Consider the following 19006-nt stretch of genomic DNA (forward strand, 5'->3'; position numbering starts at 1 on the left):
CCTGATGCTGTGATGTATAAGTATGTATCTGTGTATGGGGGAGTGAAACAGCAAAATAATATGTGAAGGGTACATGTATATTCAAATGTGTAAGATGCCATTATGAATGTGAAATGAAAGAAATCATTCTGTTGTTATGAAACAATATCCCACATCTTCCATCCAGCGTTCTAATTTCTGATTTTGCAAAGGCTCCCTTTTAATTCAGAGTCTCTGAATCTTCCTTTACTAGTTCACTGATTACCAAAGCTATGTCATCCATGGCTGTCTGGAGAATAACCCAACCTTGGAGAGATCTATTGCTTTATTTAATGGAATCTCTAAGTGGGTCCAGTTGATGGTTCTTAGCAAACCAACCCCCCAGCAAAGGGCAGAAGTCATTACAAAGTTTATCAACGTTGCCAAGGTATGTATGTCTTGGAGTTAGATGGTTTTGGGTTTTTGGGGGGAGGGGGTTTAGGCTTTTGTCAGAGAGAGGTTGGGGGGAACATTAGAGGAGGGAGCTGCAGACAGAGGGAGAAGGAGGCTCCCTGCTGAGCAAGGATTCCCAATTCAGGCCAGGACCCTGGGATCATGACCTGAGCTGAAGGCGGACACTTAACCAACTGAGCCACCAAGGTGTCCCTTGGACAGGGTTCTTAAAGGAACGTTCATTCACTCTAGAGAAAAGCTGTTGAAGAAATTTGGGGTTTGCAATATAAAGGACAATTAAAGTATTCTTAATATCTGGTGAACACCTCATACTGCTATCATGGGAGAAGATTGCTTTTAATTGGCAATACTTAGAAGAACTTACTATAACTATTTTTTTGGTAAAATTATTGGCATATTTTTCTGGTGAATTGCATTTGTACTTCATTTTAAACTGATGACATTTTTCTTTGTTATTGAAATGGTGCACGCATTCACCTGTAATTCAGATAGATCAGAATAATTGAAAAATTGTTACAAAGTATTGATGTTAACTTTTTTTTTAAATTTTTTATTGCAGAAGCTCCTCCAGCTTAAAAATTTTAACACTCTGATGGCGGTGGTGGGAGGCCTTAGTCACAGTTCCATTTCACGCCTCAAGGAGACCCATTCTCATCTTTCTTCAGAAGTTACAAAGGTACAGTGGATTAGATCCTAATCTTAAGTAAAAAAACTCATCTGTAAGTTGTTTAGGGATAGGATGCTCCTAAGAAATGTCACTCAGAGGGGGAAGTTTTCTTCTTAGGTGATGATTGGTTACACATGGAGAATTAAATAGGAAAGGAGTAGCCACACTGCCTGGAAAAACCGGATCGGAAGTGGTGGCAAGTGTCCCAGTAGGAAGGCCGTGAATACCATAAACGTACTGCAGTTGTAAGTACTAGTGTGCATTTCATGCCTACTGTGTGACAGGCCCCGTGACACACACAGGGGATACAAGATGAATAAGACAAGTCATTCCTACCCTCCTCAAATGAAGCCGTTCAACACCTGCTCTCTTCAAGGCCCTGTGTTCGGCATGGTGAAAGAGACAAAGGAAGAGGCAGGTGTAGACCTTGTCCAGAAATCCCTCAGATTGATAGATGAGTTTTCAGGGAAAAAAATATATTTTTGAAAAAACAGTGATCATTTCCCAAACTGAGCTTTTTCTGCCACATTGGTTTCCAGGCCACTAGAATAATATTTTTCCTTATTGAGTGAAAAAGGACATTGCATCCTTACGAAAAGATTTCCTTGTAAGTGTGGAGTTCGCTCTATCAGTAAGGACCCTTTTCAGTTATAAGTTTAAAAAAATCTGGGAATTGCTGGAGCAGTAAGGGAATGGGTCAGCTCACATACCTGGAAGTCCAGAGGCAGGGCCAGATCCAAGCATGGTCTGATCAGAGCTCTTGGCTCAGTAGCTCTGTCTTCCTTGGAGCATCAGGTTTTTATTCATTTCATTAGACTGCCTTCTTTCCTGATTAGACCATCTGTAGCAGCAAGAAAGTGATGCTTTGGGTTTTTTTGTTTGTCTGTTTGTTTTTAAGATTTTTAAATCTATTTGTCAAGGAGAGAAAGGGTGCACACAAGCTGGGAGAGCGACAGGCAGAGGGAGAAATAGGCTCCCCACGGAGCAGGGAGCCCAATGTGGGGCTCCATTCTAAGACCCTGGGATCATGACTTGAGCTGAAGGCAGAAGCTTAGCCGACTGAGCCACCCAGGTGTTCCATAAATGATATGCTCTTGTTCACGAAAGTTGGAGATAGAGAAAGCTCTCAGCCCTGCCGGGTGGAATGAAAGACCTCTTTTTAGGCAGCTTGGCCCACCTCAAGTTCCATGCTCATCACTAGGCCAATCACAGTGGCTAGAGAAATAGAATGTACTGATTAGCTTAGGTCTGTGCTCCTGAACCAATCACAAACCAGAGGGGATAGAATTGGGATGATGGTAAATCAGAACCCATCCTTGGACTTGGGAATGGAGGCAGCTCCCTCTGAGTTACATGGGCCATTTGGAGAAAGTATAGCCCCATGGAAATTGAGGTCTATTACAAAGGTCTGGTTGCTGTTAGGCAACTAACAATAAACAGCAGGATATAAGCCAAGATACACAGCTGTCTGACCTAAAACACTCATTCAAAGCATAAAGAGGCTCGTTATCTTAGTGTCTTAATATCCTTTGTCTTTGTACTGAATTTCAAGTAAAGAGCAAAACACATTTTACATGTTGTGAGGAGTAAGAATTCAGTAGAGGCTCTTAGAGGCTTGGAACCACTCGTGTATCTTCGAAAATTATTTGAATTCTTCCTTCTTACAGAAAAGAAAACTCGGGCCCCTCAAAATGAAGTTGCTTGCTCAAGGTCATGCTTGTCCCAAACCCCTCGCTGTCTTACACCTAAGTGTGGCTTTTCCTCCTACCCCATCCTGTCCCAGATGAACCTTCAAGTAATACCATGAATGCAACTTTCTTAGAACAACTAGGACACACCAATATAGTACCTACTATATTTTAATAGGATACATGGTTATATTTGTGGACTGTAAGATTTCCATGAATTGCAAACTACTTATAGCTATTTGATGTCATTTAACATCCTGACATCAGGTAGAGGAGCAGGGAGGTTTCTGCTCTGCAGTGAAAGAGAACAGGCTGCCCCTCTCCTAGCCAGGCCCAGTGCATTTCTCTAATTTTCTTTTCCCAGGTTAATATTTCCCTGCATCAGTATTGGTTCGATCGATGCTTCTCTCAGTGGCCGAGGAATGTCCTAGCTGCACACAGCAGATGCACACGGGGGTGGGCGGACAGGAAAACTGAAACCTCTCCTTTCCCATCCGTTCCCAGAACTGGCACGAAATGACAGAGCTGGTCTCCTCCAACGGCAATTACTGCAGCTACCGCAGGGCCTTTGCAGACTGCGAGGGCTTCAAGATCCCCATCCTTGGCGTGCACTTGAAAGACTTGATAGCAGTCCACGTCATTTTCCCAGACTGGACGGAGGACAACAAAGTGAACATTGTAAAAATGCACCAACTCTCCGTGACCCTGAGTGAACTGGTGTCCCTGCAGAACGCCTCCCACCACTTAGAACCCAACATGGACCTGATCAACCTGCTCACGGTGAGTTCAAGGGACCGGGTTTGTGTTCAGGGCTCTTCCGTGCCTCCCTGCACAGGGTGTACAGGAACATCCGGGCCAGTCACTCACCAGGTTGCATGCTGGGCCAGTGGACGCGGAGAGATCTGCAAGAGTGGGGGAGGGGAGGGGAGCCCAGCCCTATAAGCAGCATGAATTGAGACTGCAATCTTGGGGCCAAGAAATTTCCCATTGTCTGGAGGAGCCTAATCAGCACCGCTCCAGCTCCGCATCCAGACCTCTCGCTCTCAGCCCCTCCCGCTCTCAGCCCCTCACTCTCCCTCACCACACCTGTCTTGTTCATTCCCTCCCTCTACATGGCTCATCTCATCTGCCTCCCTTTGCCCCCCATCCCGCCCCGTACAACCGTAGCTGAAGCCTGGGGTAATGTCAGGACCTCCTCCATCATCTCCCTGCCCCTAACGCCAACCTCCCCAAAGCCACCTGGCATTGGAGACCCTTCCAGACTCATTGTCTATCTAGCCTGTTTTGCCATCACCTGCTCCCACAACACGCTCGCCTTTGAGGAACACTGGACTTTCCACTGTGAACTGTTGCCTTCTGCTTCCTGGCCTTTGCGCTTTCTTGGAAAACCCCTTCCCTTCCCACCCCTGTGACTAGCTCAAATTCAAAAGCCTCTGTCTTTCTGGAGCATTCTCTCTTCCTCTCCAGAGCAGTAACACATCGGTCACATGTGTGGCTCTTGCCCTTTATGCTTTCTTAACCATAGGCGGTATCACTCGGTAATAGATTTCTTTTCCTGTTTACCTGCCTGACACAGCCCATCTCCCCAGCACTTCTCACAGTACCTGGCATATTTAGGCGCTCAACAGATGAACACTGTATCTAGAAATGAATGGGTCAGACAGAAGACATTCACCCAGTAATCATACTTTTTGTCCTCTGTGGTGGGTCACCAGGTCCTAGCGCTTTTAGAGAGAACAGGTGTAGAGAAGAGAGCCTCCCCACTGGCGGCTGCTTTGTCAGGGGGTAGAGGCATGACCAAATTCTCTCACCCTCGTTTCACAAATGCAGAAGCAACTTCCCTGTTTGGGTTTATAACACTGAAGCCTCTGACCTGTGGCTGCAACACCGAATTGACTATTTTCCCGTAATGACCATGGAAAATGAAAACAATAACTTTCTGAAGCTCTGAGAGCTGAAATCCCCTACTGCTACATTGGAATGAGAGCGTTGGTTCCTAGACCTTTCATAGACTGTTCCTAGAGCACATAATTGTTTACCAAAGAACAGAACCCCCTAAATGCACGTCGTAAAGCCAGCTGTACCTTAGTATAAAGCAGAAGTGGGCAACGCACAGAAACATGAATCTCCTGGGGCTGAATCTATATGACAAACAGTAAACACGCAGACGTTCGCCATTGGGGGAAAAAAACCCTCACAATAGACCAGGCACCTGCATTTATTAATCATTTGCCATGTAAATCTGTTTCCATGAATAAGTGACCAGAGTTGCAGCCCCAGTCGGACTGCAAACCCACAGACCCAGGTGATGTCTGCAGACTGGCCTGAGTTCCCCATGTCTGTGTCCAGGCGGCTCTGTGAGAGCATCATCGAACAGGTGCCCATGTATTTTTCTCATCCACACAAAAGATAGTGATGGAAGGGGGTGCCTGGGGGCTCAGTCTGTTAAGTGGCTACCTTCAGCTCAGGTCATGATTCTGGAGCCCCAGGATTGAATCCCACATGGGGCTCCCTGCTCAGCGGGGAGTCAGCTTCTCCCTCTAACCCTCTCCTCTCTCATGCTCTCTCTGACACAAGCTCTCTCTCTCAAGCTAATAAACAAAATCTTAAAAAAAAAAAAAAAAAAGACAGTGATGGAGAAGGGGAATACATTTTGGGTCACGAATGCAGCAAGCACCCTAATGACAGCTATTTGGAAGGTATCAAAGGATTTTGAATGAAACTTTTCAGGTACAAATGGAAAATTTGAACTCCAGAAATAAGGATGAAGAAAACATTTTTTTTTTTTTTCTGGGAAGGAAAGAAAAAAGAAAGAGGATGCCAACTCAGTCTCTCTCTCTCACTCTCTCTCTCGGCCATTAAAGGAGTATATAGGAGCCACCAAGCCCCACGTTTAGGAAGAGCAGGGTTGTTAGTATACTGCAGGGGCAAGGATCCCTGGTGGGAGATTTAGCTTTTTAGCTCTGGGTGTGCAGTTACTTCGTTTGGTCTTGACTTTGGACTTTTCATAAAGGGTTCCGTGCTCCTTTATGAGATCTCTTCCAGCTCTAAACTTCTGTGATTCTGGATATAAGCACGGGGGGAGCCTGGAGACTAAGGCAGCCGGTGTCAGTCTGATTCTGTGGTTCCAGCCCCGTGGTTCCCTCAATAGCACAGCTCCCCCTCTGAGCACTCATCAGCAAGCCAGGTCCTGCTTAAGAGCCCACATCCCTCTGTCCTCCCCACCACCGAGGAGAAGGTTCAGGGCACAGGAACACGCATTCCTTCTTCCTGCCACCGACGGATGAATCTCTTCAATGTGGATAGAGGAGACTCCCGTCGGGGGTTCCCTGGACCCCAGGGGGCATTTCACGGAGCACACATGTGTTGGGATTAGAACCGTTTGATTGACGGAAGCTACCCAAATGCATGCAAAGGCCTGGGAAGCCCCAAGACTCTGGGTCAGGTTTTTGCCCAGAGTGATTGTTTGCTTCTAAACACGGCCCTAGGTGAGGAAGACAATTCACAATAGAAAGCCCTGGAGAACAGCAAATTAGGACTCTTCAATGGATCCAGAACTACTGAGTGTTTGCCCCAGGCAGGGAGCTGCACAGCAGTGTGCGAACTTCCTGTAATAATTGATTGCATTTTCACAGTGCTTCCACGAACTTCTCCTTGGTAGGTTCTCACAGACACCCTAGGAGCTAGCCTCTGCAGACCGGAGCCTGTAACCTCAACCCCTAACCCTTTGTGTTTTACAAAGAAACAAACAGACTTCTGAAGGACAAGAAGCTTGCAAATGGCAAACTTCTGAATCCCGGTATGGAGTGGTGGGGGCACTCCACCTCTCCTCAACCATGGACTCTTACTCCGTAATGTGGAAACATTGCTGACATTTATTTTATTTTGCATCTGTAAAAATTTAAGTAGTCTAGGGACACCTGGGTGGCTCAGTGAGTTAAAGCCTTTGCATTCGGCTCAGGTCATGATCTCAGGGTCCTGGGATCGAGGCCCACATCAAGCTCTCTGCTCAGCAGGGAGCCTGCTTCCTCCTGCTCTCTCTCTGCCTGCCTCTCTGCCTACTTGTGATCTCTGTGAAATAAATAAATAAAATCCTTAAAAAAAAAAATTAAATAGTCTCTCTCTCCCTCTTCATGGGTGTTCAGAGAAGGAGTTAATTACAGAACCAAATCTATGAGTCAGATACTGTGATGCCATTTTTATCATTGTAAACTTATCCCCTGAAAAGTACCCAGCACGTGAAGGAACTAGGACCCCAGCACTACACTGTTGGGATTTGAATTGTTCCCCTTTTCAGGGACAATCTAGAGAAGGCATCTTCCATTGTCATCCCTCCCAGTCCTAGAAGCAGAAGCTTTAAAAGCAATGCTTCTTGCTTCATGGCATATGAAATCGTCTGATTCTTTTCATAGTATTTTTAGATCTATCAGTTACTTTTACCATTCTGAGTATATGCAAATATCTGGAAAGCCCCCTGTATTTTTACAGTTTCCAAAAAAAAGAAGAAGAAGAATTGCAAAAATGGTGAATGGCGATAGTTTGATGACCAAGTGTGTTTTATTTTATAATTCTCTAATCAAGGCAATGTGGTCTTAATGTACAGAGTAAATCCACAACCATCTTTGCTGATAGACTTTGATGTAAATGCAGCAAATGGAAACAGTGACTCAGGACATATTTCAAAAACAATGAGACTCAGAATATGTTAGACACAAGCAAACATTCCTGAAATTCCACTGCCTATAATTATAAAATACAGGCATATAGGAAATACAACAGGTTACTCTACGCAGGACATAAAACCCAGAGGAGATGAGAGAATGCACGAAGGTAGGATCATGGCTGGGGAAGCAGAGAGCTGGCAGGAGTAACCCAGGGGGCAGCTTCACATTCACTGATGCGTGCAGTGACATTTGGCTGGAAACCTATCAGTATGGCCCACTAAACAAACCCCACTGGTTACGCGTTAGCTCATTTAATCTTCACATCAGTTCTAGGAGGGACTTATTATTTATGCTTCCCATTTTATAGACTGGGAGATTGAGCCCCAGGAAGGTTAATGACTTGCCCAGGTTCACAATACCACTAATAGAGAGCAAAGGTTTGGAGAAGATATTTCCATTATTGGATCTGGTATCTGTCCATGTGCTATATGAAAATTCTCGGGGTACCAGGTGGTGGGTATTATAGAGGGCACGGATTGCATGGAACACTGGGTGTGGTGAAAAAATGATAGTTATGCTGAAAATAAATAAATGAGAAAAAAAAAAAAGAAAATGCTCAAGGATGTTCTGTGTCTTTTGAAAGAGCATCTCCCCTGCATAGCATGTGGTTATTTGGGTTTCTGGACAGATGTACTAGCACTCTTGTCATCCCTTCTCCAGCAGATGTCAGTGCCAGTCACTAGAGACCTGGAGACCTGGAGGACAGGAACAGGTTCATCAAAGTCCAGAATAACTCCTGGTAACAAAGAATTTGGAAGAAAGAAGTCACTTGATTTTCTTTCTGTTTATGTAGCATTCACAATGCAAGGCAGCAAGCCATGGGGGGGTGGGTTTTACAGAGGCAGAAAAGACAAATGGCTAACTGTTTTCTTGAGGCTTAGAGGCCAGTAGAGTTTTCCATTATGGAATTTACAAAATGGTGGGCAACTGCCCGTGGCAGATGGGTTTTATTTGGCTGACATGGAATCTTAAATTTTTAAAATTAGTTGCTAATATTTAAAAATTGAGTATTTCATATAAAACTTCAGATTTCTGGCTTCTTCTGACAAATGAGAAGATACTGCAATACCAAACAAACTTTCTTGACATTTCATTGTGTACCAAGGCCCCTGTGTAGTACTTCCCATGAGGTATTCCATTTGATCCTGATCAAAATGCAATTCGGTAGGGACTTTTAAGATAATTTCCATTTTACAGATGTGGAAACTGAGTATCAGAGAAGATGTAACTAGTTCAAGGTGACTGGGCTAAGCAGTGGAAGGCCTGCGCTTGAACTCAGACCCACTGGACTCCAGAACCTCCCTCTCTGCTATATTTGTCACCTCTCTGAACAATCCCTATTGCATTGAGCGCATTGCCTTTTGTTGATGTAAACACATCTGACATAACTCATAGTATGGCTGATGGCCATACTAGGTTTCACTATTTCTTTTTAAAAGTTCACGTTCCACCTCCAATTGCTCTCTTTTTAATGTTCTACATTCTCTCAAATTATTAGACACTGAGGTTACACATTGAGTTTGAAAAATATTTCAGCAATGTAAATAAATAAGTAAATGTGATCCAACATCATTATTTATCCCTTCTAATTTGTTGTAGCTTTCTCTGGACCTCTACCACACAGAAGACGATATTTACAAACTGTCACTGGTGCTGGAGCCTAGAAATTCTAAATCGGTAGGTGGTGTTTTCTCTCTAAGGATCAGAGTCAAATACCGTTGTTTGTCATATATCATGATGCCTGTTCCAGTGATGCTTTGTGATCTGAAGACTGAATAATTTTAAAAATTCGTATTATTCCATTTTGCCTGTGGAAGAGCTGAGCTCTGACAGTTTGAGATTATTTCTTCATATCAGAGGCTAATAAAGAACAACATTATTCCCAATTATTCCGTTTCATTGTTTATCTTCTATGTGCTGTGTCCCATCTGAGAATTTGTGTACACATAGGCCCTCTTCCCAACAAAACAAGAACTCATCTTAATGTTAAACAGCATTTAGACTCTCCAATATAAAACCCATTCAGTATGAAATTAAGTGTAATAAATTTTGAAGACCCTAATCATAATTCACAAATTTCCCTGCTAATGATCGACTCAGCTCAGAATTTCAGTATCACATTGGATCACTGACTCTTAGTAAAGAAACATTCTATGCTGAGATTGGGGAAATTGCACTACCGAAAGTACACTGGCCATTAGTTTTATCGAGTATTTTATGCAGCAAACTGAAACAGTTGTCTGTGTCTTAGATATGTTTTGTGCTAATAAAAAAATACCTGGGCGAATTTGAAATTTATAGTGAGGATGAGGTTCACATGTTGAAGGAAAAACTGTCTCTATGTTGGCTTCTTAGACTCCTATCCTGACATCAGGTTTCTGATAAAGGCTTCATGCCTTACCTCCTTACCTGTTGAGTTCTGTGGCTTGTTGCCAGAGATGTGGACCTTAAGTGTGACCCTCTATTCTGATTCTGAAGCATCAGCCCGAAAGAGGCAGAATGACTGTGAGGTGCTGGGAGGTTACGCACTTGAGCTTGAGTCGGTTGACCTGGTAGCATCTGTTCTTATGATCATGAGTGTGGTGTTTCCATCAGCATGTTCACCTCCCCACCAGTCCCCAGAGGCTCATCTCCTGGGGACACTGAAGAACAGATCCATGTGGCCAGATACAGACCAAAGGGAAGAATGAGGGCTAGACTCTGCAAAGTTAGCACGCCTAAGAGCTGGAGAGAAAGGCAAAGTTATTAGAAAAAAGGAATTCATGAGCTCTTTTCTCATTCCTTGGCTTTGATGGGAGGATGCTGATTTCAGTGTGGCAAGCTGTTACACGTGCACATGGCATTTCCACCTCCTCACCCCTTCCTCTACCTATAAGCAGGCACCTTAATTGCTATCCATTGGTTGTTGAGCACCTGCTGGGGCTTCTGTATCTCATTAACTCTTAAGGAAGTGGAGTCTGATGAGGACAGGTGTCTCACATGGAGCACACAGCCTGTATGTGGAAGAAATGGGAGGTGGTGTCAGGCCTGTCTGTCTTCAACTCCTGTGCTTTTTTCGTTTTCTTTTCTTTTCTTTTTTTTTTAAGATTTTTATTTATTTATTTGACAGAATGAGAGGGGGATTACAAATAGTCAGAGGCAGGCAGAGAGAGGGGGGAAGCAAGCTTCCTGCTGAGTAGAGAGCCCCATGCAGGGCTCGATCCCAGGACCCTGAGATCATGACCTGGGCCAAAGGCAGACACTTAATCATCTGAGTCACCCAGGCACCCCTTCTGTGCTTTTTCTGCCGCAGGATGCTGCCCATCATTTTCCTGGCAGCCCTTGTATCAGGAACATGGTAGGAATGACCATGTTAGCATACTTGCCTGATTTGTGCTCTTTAGATGTTTTAGTTTATTTTCAGGATGAATTTTTGCCAATTGTAGGAGACATTTCCATCCAATGTAGTCTTTTTTATCTTTTATAAAAGCAGAAGCTTTCAAAGCCCCTTCCAACGACTAAAAGCCTCTGAATCTATGCGAACACATTTCCCCAATTCTTTTCCATCTCTTGTCCTCCTGTTTTGTGTTTAGGTTTGACATATGCTGACACTAGAGAACAAGCTCCTGTCAGGATGATAGTACCGGGTGTGCTTATGGTTAATGCTGGTGGACCTTGCATAGTCCCCCTCTGAACTTTTGCTCTGCACAGCGCATCCTTCGTGTCTCACTAGTTCTTTGTGTTTTACTTTGTGTCTCAGTTTTTTCAGACTACCTCTAGATCAAAAGAAATACCTCACAATTCCACTTTTAGGATAGTTAGGGCCAAACAATTTAATATATATTAATATTCTAATGATGTAGAAACCACTTGAAAAAATAACACATGTTGAAATAAAAATAATATTTTAATTTCATTCTTAAATAACCACAATTACTTACAAATGGAGGGGTGTGCCTGTTGGGCATGGAACAATTTCTTAAATCTTAGAATCAGGTTGAATACTGCCATCTTTCTCCTTGTTCCACACTGATTTTTTGTTTTGGAAAGATATGATAATATTGGAAGAAATGTAGCAGGATCTAATGGGGAATTGTGAACTACTTTAAGATGGTAGTTCACATGGTGTCTGTCAAATATGGAGTATTGCTTTATTTACCTTGGAAGTTTGAAATATCTTTTGGTACCCCCATATGAGTCCACTGCCATGTTCCCAATGAGGCACCTTGTTATACAGTTTGGGAACCATGGGTTTATCCTTCATCAGATGAACAAAATAAAAAGCTTGAAAGAAGGAGCCAGGATATGTATGATGTGTGTGGGAGTGAGTCTATGTTTTGGTGATCACATCCAGGCAGCAGGTAGATTTTGGTCCTGCTCTCTCATCTCACAACATTGTGAGGGGCTTAAATCCAGAATAGATACTCCTTAATTCCTCTTGCAAACATATTTATCCCCAATTCAGTATCAAAACCTTCCAATACAGTTTTCATGCTTGCACCAGCAAAGATATTTACATTGTATGACAGTCCCAGGGAGAGGATTTAAGTGCACAGTACTCTTGGCTAGTCTCTTGAGGGGATTGTGTTTTCCTTTGTGTTGTGTAAACATGTAATACATTATCACCACCATCTCCTCCACATTATTTAGTGAAAATGTCTTGAAAGAACGTGGGAAAACATAGAGAAGGCAAATCCACCAAAGAGGCTAGAAAAACCTAATTAGCCAAACAGCGAGAAGGGATTAAGCGTATTGAGAAAGATAAAGATACCGGCTTGAGGACATAAACTTGACCATTTTCATGGGCCCATTTACTGCACACATCTACTAATTTATCAGCAATCCAGTTATTAAAGAATTAGACAACTGGTGTTTTATATATTTTATATTATACAAAAATCTGTTTGGAGTATTAAATAAGTTTCAAAGCTGTTTTAGTAATATTTGGGGAACATGAGTAGAATTTTCGAGTGGGCTGGGAGAGCAACATCTTTTTTTTCCATTTAGAATAATGGAATCTAGGCTATTGCTAAAGAAAATACAGTATCCACACGTGTATGTAGTCACAGATTAGATTCCATTGATAGAAGATGTTTGCTTTCAGAACATTTAAGTGTTGCATATATGTTTTTGCTGATATTTTTAATATAGAAAGTGCATGTCCTTCTCAGTGCCCCCTAATTGTTCAAAGTCTCAGATAAAGTTAAAAAAATGTGTTTTCTCTGTCAGCAGCCTACCTCCCCTACGACACCCACGAAGCCTGTGGTGCCCTTGGAATGGGCATCAGGAGTGATGCCGAAGCCAGACCCCACAGTCATCAATAAGCACATAAGGAAGTTAGTTGAGGTAAGTGGTTGAGAGAGTGGAGATTGAGCACTAGAAGGCCCCTTTCTCTTTCCAGAATACTCTACCATTGCCAAGAATCAACTGAAGTCAATGAAAACAGGCCTCTGGAGCAATTAGGAGCAATTTAGCAGACACTCTCTGTACTTGGCATTGGCCTCTGGGGGAGAGTATCCCAGAAAGGCCCCCCTCCCCTTCTTGTCCTCATGTTCTCATTTGCCAGAATACCCTCAGCTACTCCCAACTCTCTTTCAGTGGCATTTGACGCCCCCACTATTGCCCCTGCTACTCAAAGGGCTGTTTGGGGATTAGAATCTACTCATGAAAAACCTACATGGGTCACAATAAAATGCCCAAGAAATTGATTATCTGAGGGTAGGAAAAGATCCTGTAGGTTGCATAGTTTCTTTTGCTGTATGTATTGGGGGTCTGTGACACAGCAGCACAATGACATCTAGGTCAGAAACATCACTTAATGATGAGAGAGTCTCCATCAGAGTTTTCTACATAGAAAGAAGAGTAGAGGGGCGCCTGTGTGGCTCAGTCAGTTAAGCGTCTGCTTTCAGCTCAGGTCAGGATCCCTGGGGTCCTGGGATCAAGCCCCTCTTCAGGCTCCCTGCTTAGTGGGGAGTCTGCTTCTCCCTTTCCCTCTGCCCCTCCCCTCACCCTGATCATGTGCATACTCTCTCTCTCTCAAAATAAATAAATAAAATCTTAAAAGAAGGAAGGAAAGGAAGGAAGGTAAGAAAGAAGGAAGGAAGACAGAAAGGGTAGGAGTGTCAGTGTGGGGAAAATGGAAATAAACCTGGCCCTAAAAACTATGACCCCTGATTAAATATCAGCTTTAATGGGTGGGTATGATGCAATAGGATTGCGTCTTGGGATAAAATGAACTGTTTTGCTGGGGATGGGTGTTTAAAGGAAAAGAAAGAATGTTCTACATCTTGGATCATCCAGGGAATTACAGTGCATTGAAAGAGAAGTTCTGTGGCGCCTGTGAGGCAGCAAGGAAAGGTCAGAAAGGATGGGGGAAGGTGTTTAGTCGCATAAGGTCCAGTGGAGGAGGCCATGTGTCGGTGTTGTGGTCACAGACCCAACCTGGAGCCAAGGAAGGGGGCGGGGCTATGGGGCAGGATCCAGGGCGGACAGAGTGGCAGCTCAGGAAGGTCCAGAGCCAGGAAGTGAAAGACAGAACGATTCTCTTTCCCACTCTTTTCTCTGAATGCTCACTTCATTACCTGCTGAAAGACTTTTTGTGTCCCATGTGGGGAGTCTGTTTCACTCTCTCCCCCTTTCTCTCTCCCTCCCGCTCTCCACCCTGATGCCATCTCTCCTATTTTCTCTCCAATTCCAATTTCCTAGGGGAGAAGGTTGGCCCAGTTTGGATAAGTTGCCTACTTTCAGCTCAATCAAATGAAAGACTGTGTTTTATCATGGAATTTGGAAACTCAATTTTATTCCACAAAAGATTGTATTTTCAACAGAAATATGGAAGTTACCTATAAATAGAAGGCACAGTACAATGGTCAGTTTTAAGCAATTTCGATTGTAGATAAATGCAGATATTGGGACTTACAAAAAAGGTAATGCTTTAGGATTTTGCACAATTCAGTTATCTATAAATAAACTTACAATAGGTGCTGAACAGTCATATTTTTAATTAAGTAATTTGTTCATTTATACCTTGCCCATCTCCCAAAATACTCCGGAAGGAGCTTGCAACATCGAGTGCCATGGATAAAATAGAATAGACAGAAACCACCAGGAAAAGGGAGAAAGACTCATCATTACCTGCTTGCATAGATGGGTTTCTAGGGAGAGCATAACATACCTTTTTGAAAACCCAATTTAACAGAGGGCATTGGAACACTCCTTTTATTTTTCTCTGATTATAAAGAAAGTCAGAATCATTGTAAATATGCAAACTTTTCATAAAAAGGAGAGAATCCAAGTTTTGCTTTCAGACCTTGGGAATTCTGCTCTCTGGGGATAAACACTGATAATTTGTAAATTACCTTGTATGACTTAATCCCCCCATAAACACACACGCCCCCATATGCCTCTGAGTAACATGGTTCACCAATTTGCCTAGAACAGAGTCCCCTGAGTGGAACTGCTGGGTCAGAGAGTAAGCAGACTGTCCTCCAGAATGACTGTGGCTATTGACTTCATCAACTAATAGGAGAGTGCCTATTTTCTCATATCCTAGGAAATTATCAATGATCTTAACATTTCCTATCTGAAAGGTTAAAAAAAAAAAGTTTTCCTCGTGTTTCTATAATTATTAGCAGAATTGAGCAATTTCCACAAATGTATTGGCCGTTTGTATTTTTACTTTCTGATCTCCCGATTTCCTTTCTATGTCTTTGTTCTCTTGTATATTGCAGATAATCTTCTCTGTCATTTATCTTTTAATTTATCCACTGGACTTTTTTGATTCAGATATTTTGCATTTTATGTAATAAAATGTTTCTACTTAGAGCTGCTGACTTTGATGTCAGGAGGCCTTTCCCACTCAAAGATGACAAAACATAAAAATTATTTTTGTCTCTTTACCTTTCATACTTTTATAGCTTTACTTATTTTTAAGGATTTTATTTATTTATTTGACAGAGAGAGAGATCACAAGTAGGCAGAGAGGCAGGCAGAGAGAGTGGGGGAAGCAGGCTTGCCGCTGATCAGAGAGCACAATGCGGGGCTTGATCCCAGGGCCCTGAGATCATGACCCGAGCTGAAGCCAGAGGCTTAACCCACTGAGCTACTCAGGCACCCCTATAGCTTTATTTTTTCTATTAAAATATTTAATGCATCTAGAATCTAGTTTCGGGACAATTGATTTTGTAAGATTATTAGCCATTTAGCTCCACAGCAATTATTGGGTAATTTTGCATTTCCCTGTGGATTTCAAAAGATACTCTTTTGATATTCTAAATTCATTTATAAACATGGATCTATTTTCAGACTCTGCTATCTGCAGTAAGTTACAGTACCATGTTGTTTCGATTAATGTAGCTTTGTAGATTATTTGATTTCTGATAGGACACCTTTTCCCTCATTCATCTTAAACAATTTTAGGCTATTCTCAACATGTCTACTTCTGTTTGAACTTTGGAATCAGTTTGTTTATTTAAAACAAATTCCCGCTGGAATTCTATTAGAATTGCATTAAAAATATACTTGAATTTTTTTGGATACTTTAACACCTTAAAGCTTCATTTGCTATCGGCATGGTATTGGCATTCGCGAATTCACCAAGCTGAACTCTTACAAAAACTGAGGTCTCAGTTAGGCCTTACTTTCTTCAGGAAACTTTTTAAAATCTCCCATCTCCACTCCTCCCCAGGACATCCTATTTTTTTGTTTTTAAAGATTTTATTTATTTATTTGACAGAGACAGTGAGAGAGGGAATGTAAGTAGGGGGAGTACTAGAGGGGGAAGCAGGGCTCCTGCTGAGCAGGGTGCCCAATGCAGGGCTCCACCCCAGGACCCCTGGATCATGCCCTGAGCCAAAGGCAGAGGCTTAACAATCGAGCCACCCAGGTGCCCCATGACACCCCATTTTTATCCTCACCATTGCACTTATCTTTTTATATCATAAAGGCTTCTCAATTTCATTATCTCCCACTGGATTCTGAGCTCCTCAATAGAACAATATGCTGGCTATCACTGCTTTCCCAATGACAAGTTCAGAGCTGGCCTCATAAATAGTTTTTCCATAAATATTTGTTTTTCCTTTACAGTCCGTGTTTAGAAACTATGACCACGACCACGATGGGTACATCTCCCAAGAGGACTTTGAAAGTATAGCTGCCAATTTTCCCTTTTTGGATTCCTTCTGTGTGTTGGACAAAGATCAGTAAGTTTTCGTTTTGTTATATTTTAATGCAACTGTCCTGAAGCAGAAAATTAGTGTCCGAGGAGAACCTTTAGTGTACATTCAGACAGCTTCAATCCTAGGGCACTGATGAGACAAGTCTAATATTTCGCTGATTTTTTTCTTGGTGTCCACAAACATGACGGGTTGGGCGAAATCACAGGGCTGACTATACCATCAGTGTGCAGTCCGAGTGCCCATTTGCAAATGAAGATGATTCTCCATCCCCACATTACTTCTGCTTAGCTCTTTCATCAGCCCCCAAAACTCCATCAAAAAGTGCAAAGGAGAGGGGCGCCTGGGTGGTTCAGTGGGTTAAAGCCTCTGCTTTTGGCTCAGGTCATGATCCCAGGGTCCTGGGATCGAGCCTCACACCAGATTCTCTGCTCAGCGGGGAGATTGCTTCCACCTCTTTCTCTCTGCCTGTCTCTTTGCCTACTTGTGGTCTCTGTGTGTCAAATAAATAAATAAAATCTTTAAAAAAAAGGAGTGTAGAGGAGAAATATCGTTACACCTAGGCTGGTAGAGTCCTCAGCATCAGTGGACCTGCAGGCAGGACTAAAACTCACCAAATAACTAAAATTATTTTAAATTACTTACAGTCTTCAGAAGAGCAGGTAATATCTACAGATAGCCAAGAAGTGCCCTTTCTTTGTTTCTCTCTTTCCTAGCTCAAGGTTGTTTTGATAAATGAAGTAAACATACATTTCTCTGTAGCCTTAAATGATTCCTGGAAAATTAAATGATCTTAGAGGCTAAGATCTAGCTCAGTAGAAAACAGTGGAAAATGAAATAGGGAAAAAAATAAATAAATATATATATATATATATATATATATATATATATATATATATCAGAGAAACACTGGACTTAGAAATTTGACTGCTTCATTTTTGATTCTGTGAGATTAGTTCCTAGTTTAAAAATCATCTATAATGAGGTGCTAGATTTTATATTGATGAAATGTCCAAATCATATCACTTTAGAATTCTTTAATGTTTTTGTTGGTGTGAGAATTTTTAAAAAACTAAATCTATAAGTAATTCAATACACCAAGGAAAGCCTTGATATTTTATCATAACATCTTAAAACCTTAATTCATCTTTATTGTATATCTAGGACAAAGAATACTTTTAAGATAAATGAAATTATTAGAAACATGAACCTCTTTTACAAAATAAAATTCAAGTTACTACCTGCTAACTACCGACTTCCCTTAGTTCATTTCTATCCGTGACATGTAGGTAAGACATGAACTTAAAATCATTTCCTACTTTTCATTTTTTGTTTCATTTCTTGTTTCATTTTCTTGTTTCTTCTTTGATAGACCTGACACTTGTCCTGGCAAAGATATATAAATTTTATTTTTTTCTAAAAATGAAAGTTTGAAATATTCATAGCTTACGTGATTTTTGTTAGGTAAGCTGAGATACGTTGATGTTGAGAGGGGGGTAGAACATTCCAGAGGAGATTCTAGCAAGCTGTGTCTATCAGAAATATTGGTTTCTAGGTCTTCAGCTTAGCCATGCAAGCTGGAGTCCTGGGCATGTGAGCAAATTCTTATGGGAAAATTGAAAGGCACATGAGCTCAGGGCCTGAGAACTACAGCTTGGGACGCTTCCCCCCACATTCAGCTGAAAGGAAGAAGTGGATCCTACAGGAAAGCCAGAGAAGGAGGAACGTGGGAGACAGGAGAGAAACCAGGGCTGTGTGGAATCACACGGGTACGTGGAGGAGAAAGTGTCAAAAAGAAAAGAAACCTGCCTGCATGTCACACGCAGCCAGGAGGTCGACATCGTCAAGGATTGAGAAAAGGGGGCACCTGGGTGGCTCAGTCTGTTAAGCATCTGTCCCCAGCTCAGGTCATAATCCCAGGATCCTGGGATCAAGCCCCACGTTGGGCTCCTTGCTCAGCAGGGAGACTGCTTTTCCCTTTCCCTCGCTTCTCCTCCTGCTTTTGCATGCGCGCTCTCTCTCTCCCTTCTGTCAGATAAATAAATAAATGAATCTTAAAAAAAAAAAAAAAGAGGGTCACCTGTGTGGCTCAGTCATTAAGCATCTGCCTTCGGCTTAGGTCATTATCCCAGGGTCCTGGGATCCAGCCCTACATCGGGCTCCCCGCTTGGCAGGAAGCCTGCTTCTCCTTCTCCCTCTCCCCAGCTTGTGTTCCCTCTGTAGCTCTCTCTCTCTCTCTCTCTCTCTCTCCGTCAAATAAATAAATAAAATCTTTTTAAAAAATAAAATTAAAAAAAAAAAAAAAGAAGTGAGGAAAGGCCACTGAGGATGTCACCGTGACTG

At 42.4% G+C, this 19006-nt stretch overlaps 1 protein-coding gene across 7 annotated transcripts in view; it reads left to right on the top strand.

Annotated features, from left to right (window-relative positions):
• Nucleotides 1-19006, top strand: part of RASGRP3 (RAS guanyl releasing protein 3) — a 107509-nt gene that overhangs the window by 73686 nt on the left and 14817 nt on the right. For 6 of the 7 annotated variants that reach the window (XM_004765469.3, XM_004765468.3, XM_004765464.3 and 3 more), the window contains 6 exons: nt 233-406; nt 992-1108; nt 3292-3567; nt 9111-9188; nt 12720-12836; nt 16575-16690. In XM_004765469.3, coding sequence (XP_004765526.1) covers nt 233-406; nt 992-1108; nt 3292-3567; nt 9111-9188; nt 12720-12836; nt 16575-16690 — 878 coding nt within the window. The remainder of the gene's footprint in view (nt 1-232; nt 407-991; nt 1109-3291; nt 3568-9110; nt 9189-12719; nt 12837-16574; nt 16691-19006) is intronic. The other variant, XM_004765467.3, reaches the window with a different exon arrangement.

The sequence above is a fragment of the Mustela putorius genome, unplaced genomic scaffold (assembly GCF_011764305.1).
Source record: "Mustela putorius furo isolate JIRA1106 unplaced genomic scaffold, ASM1176430v1.1 tig00000281_pilon_pilon_pilon, whole genome shotgun sequence".
Taxonomy (NCBI): Eukaryota; Metazoa; Chordata; class Mammalia; order Carnivora; family Mustelidae; genus Mustela; species Mustela putorius.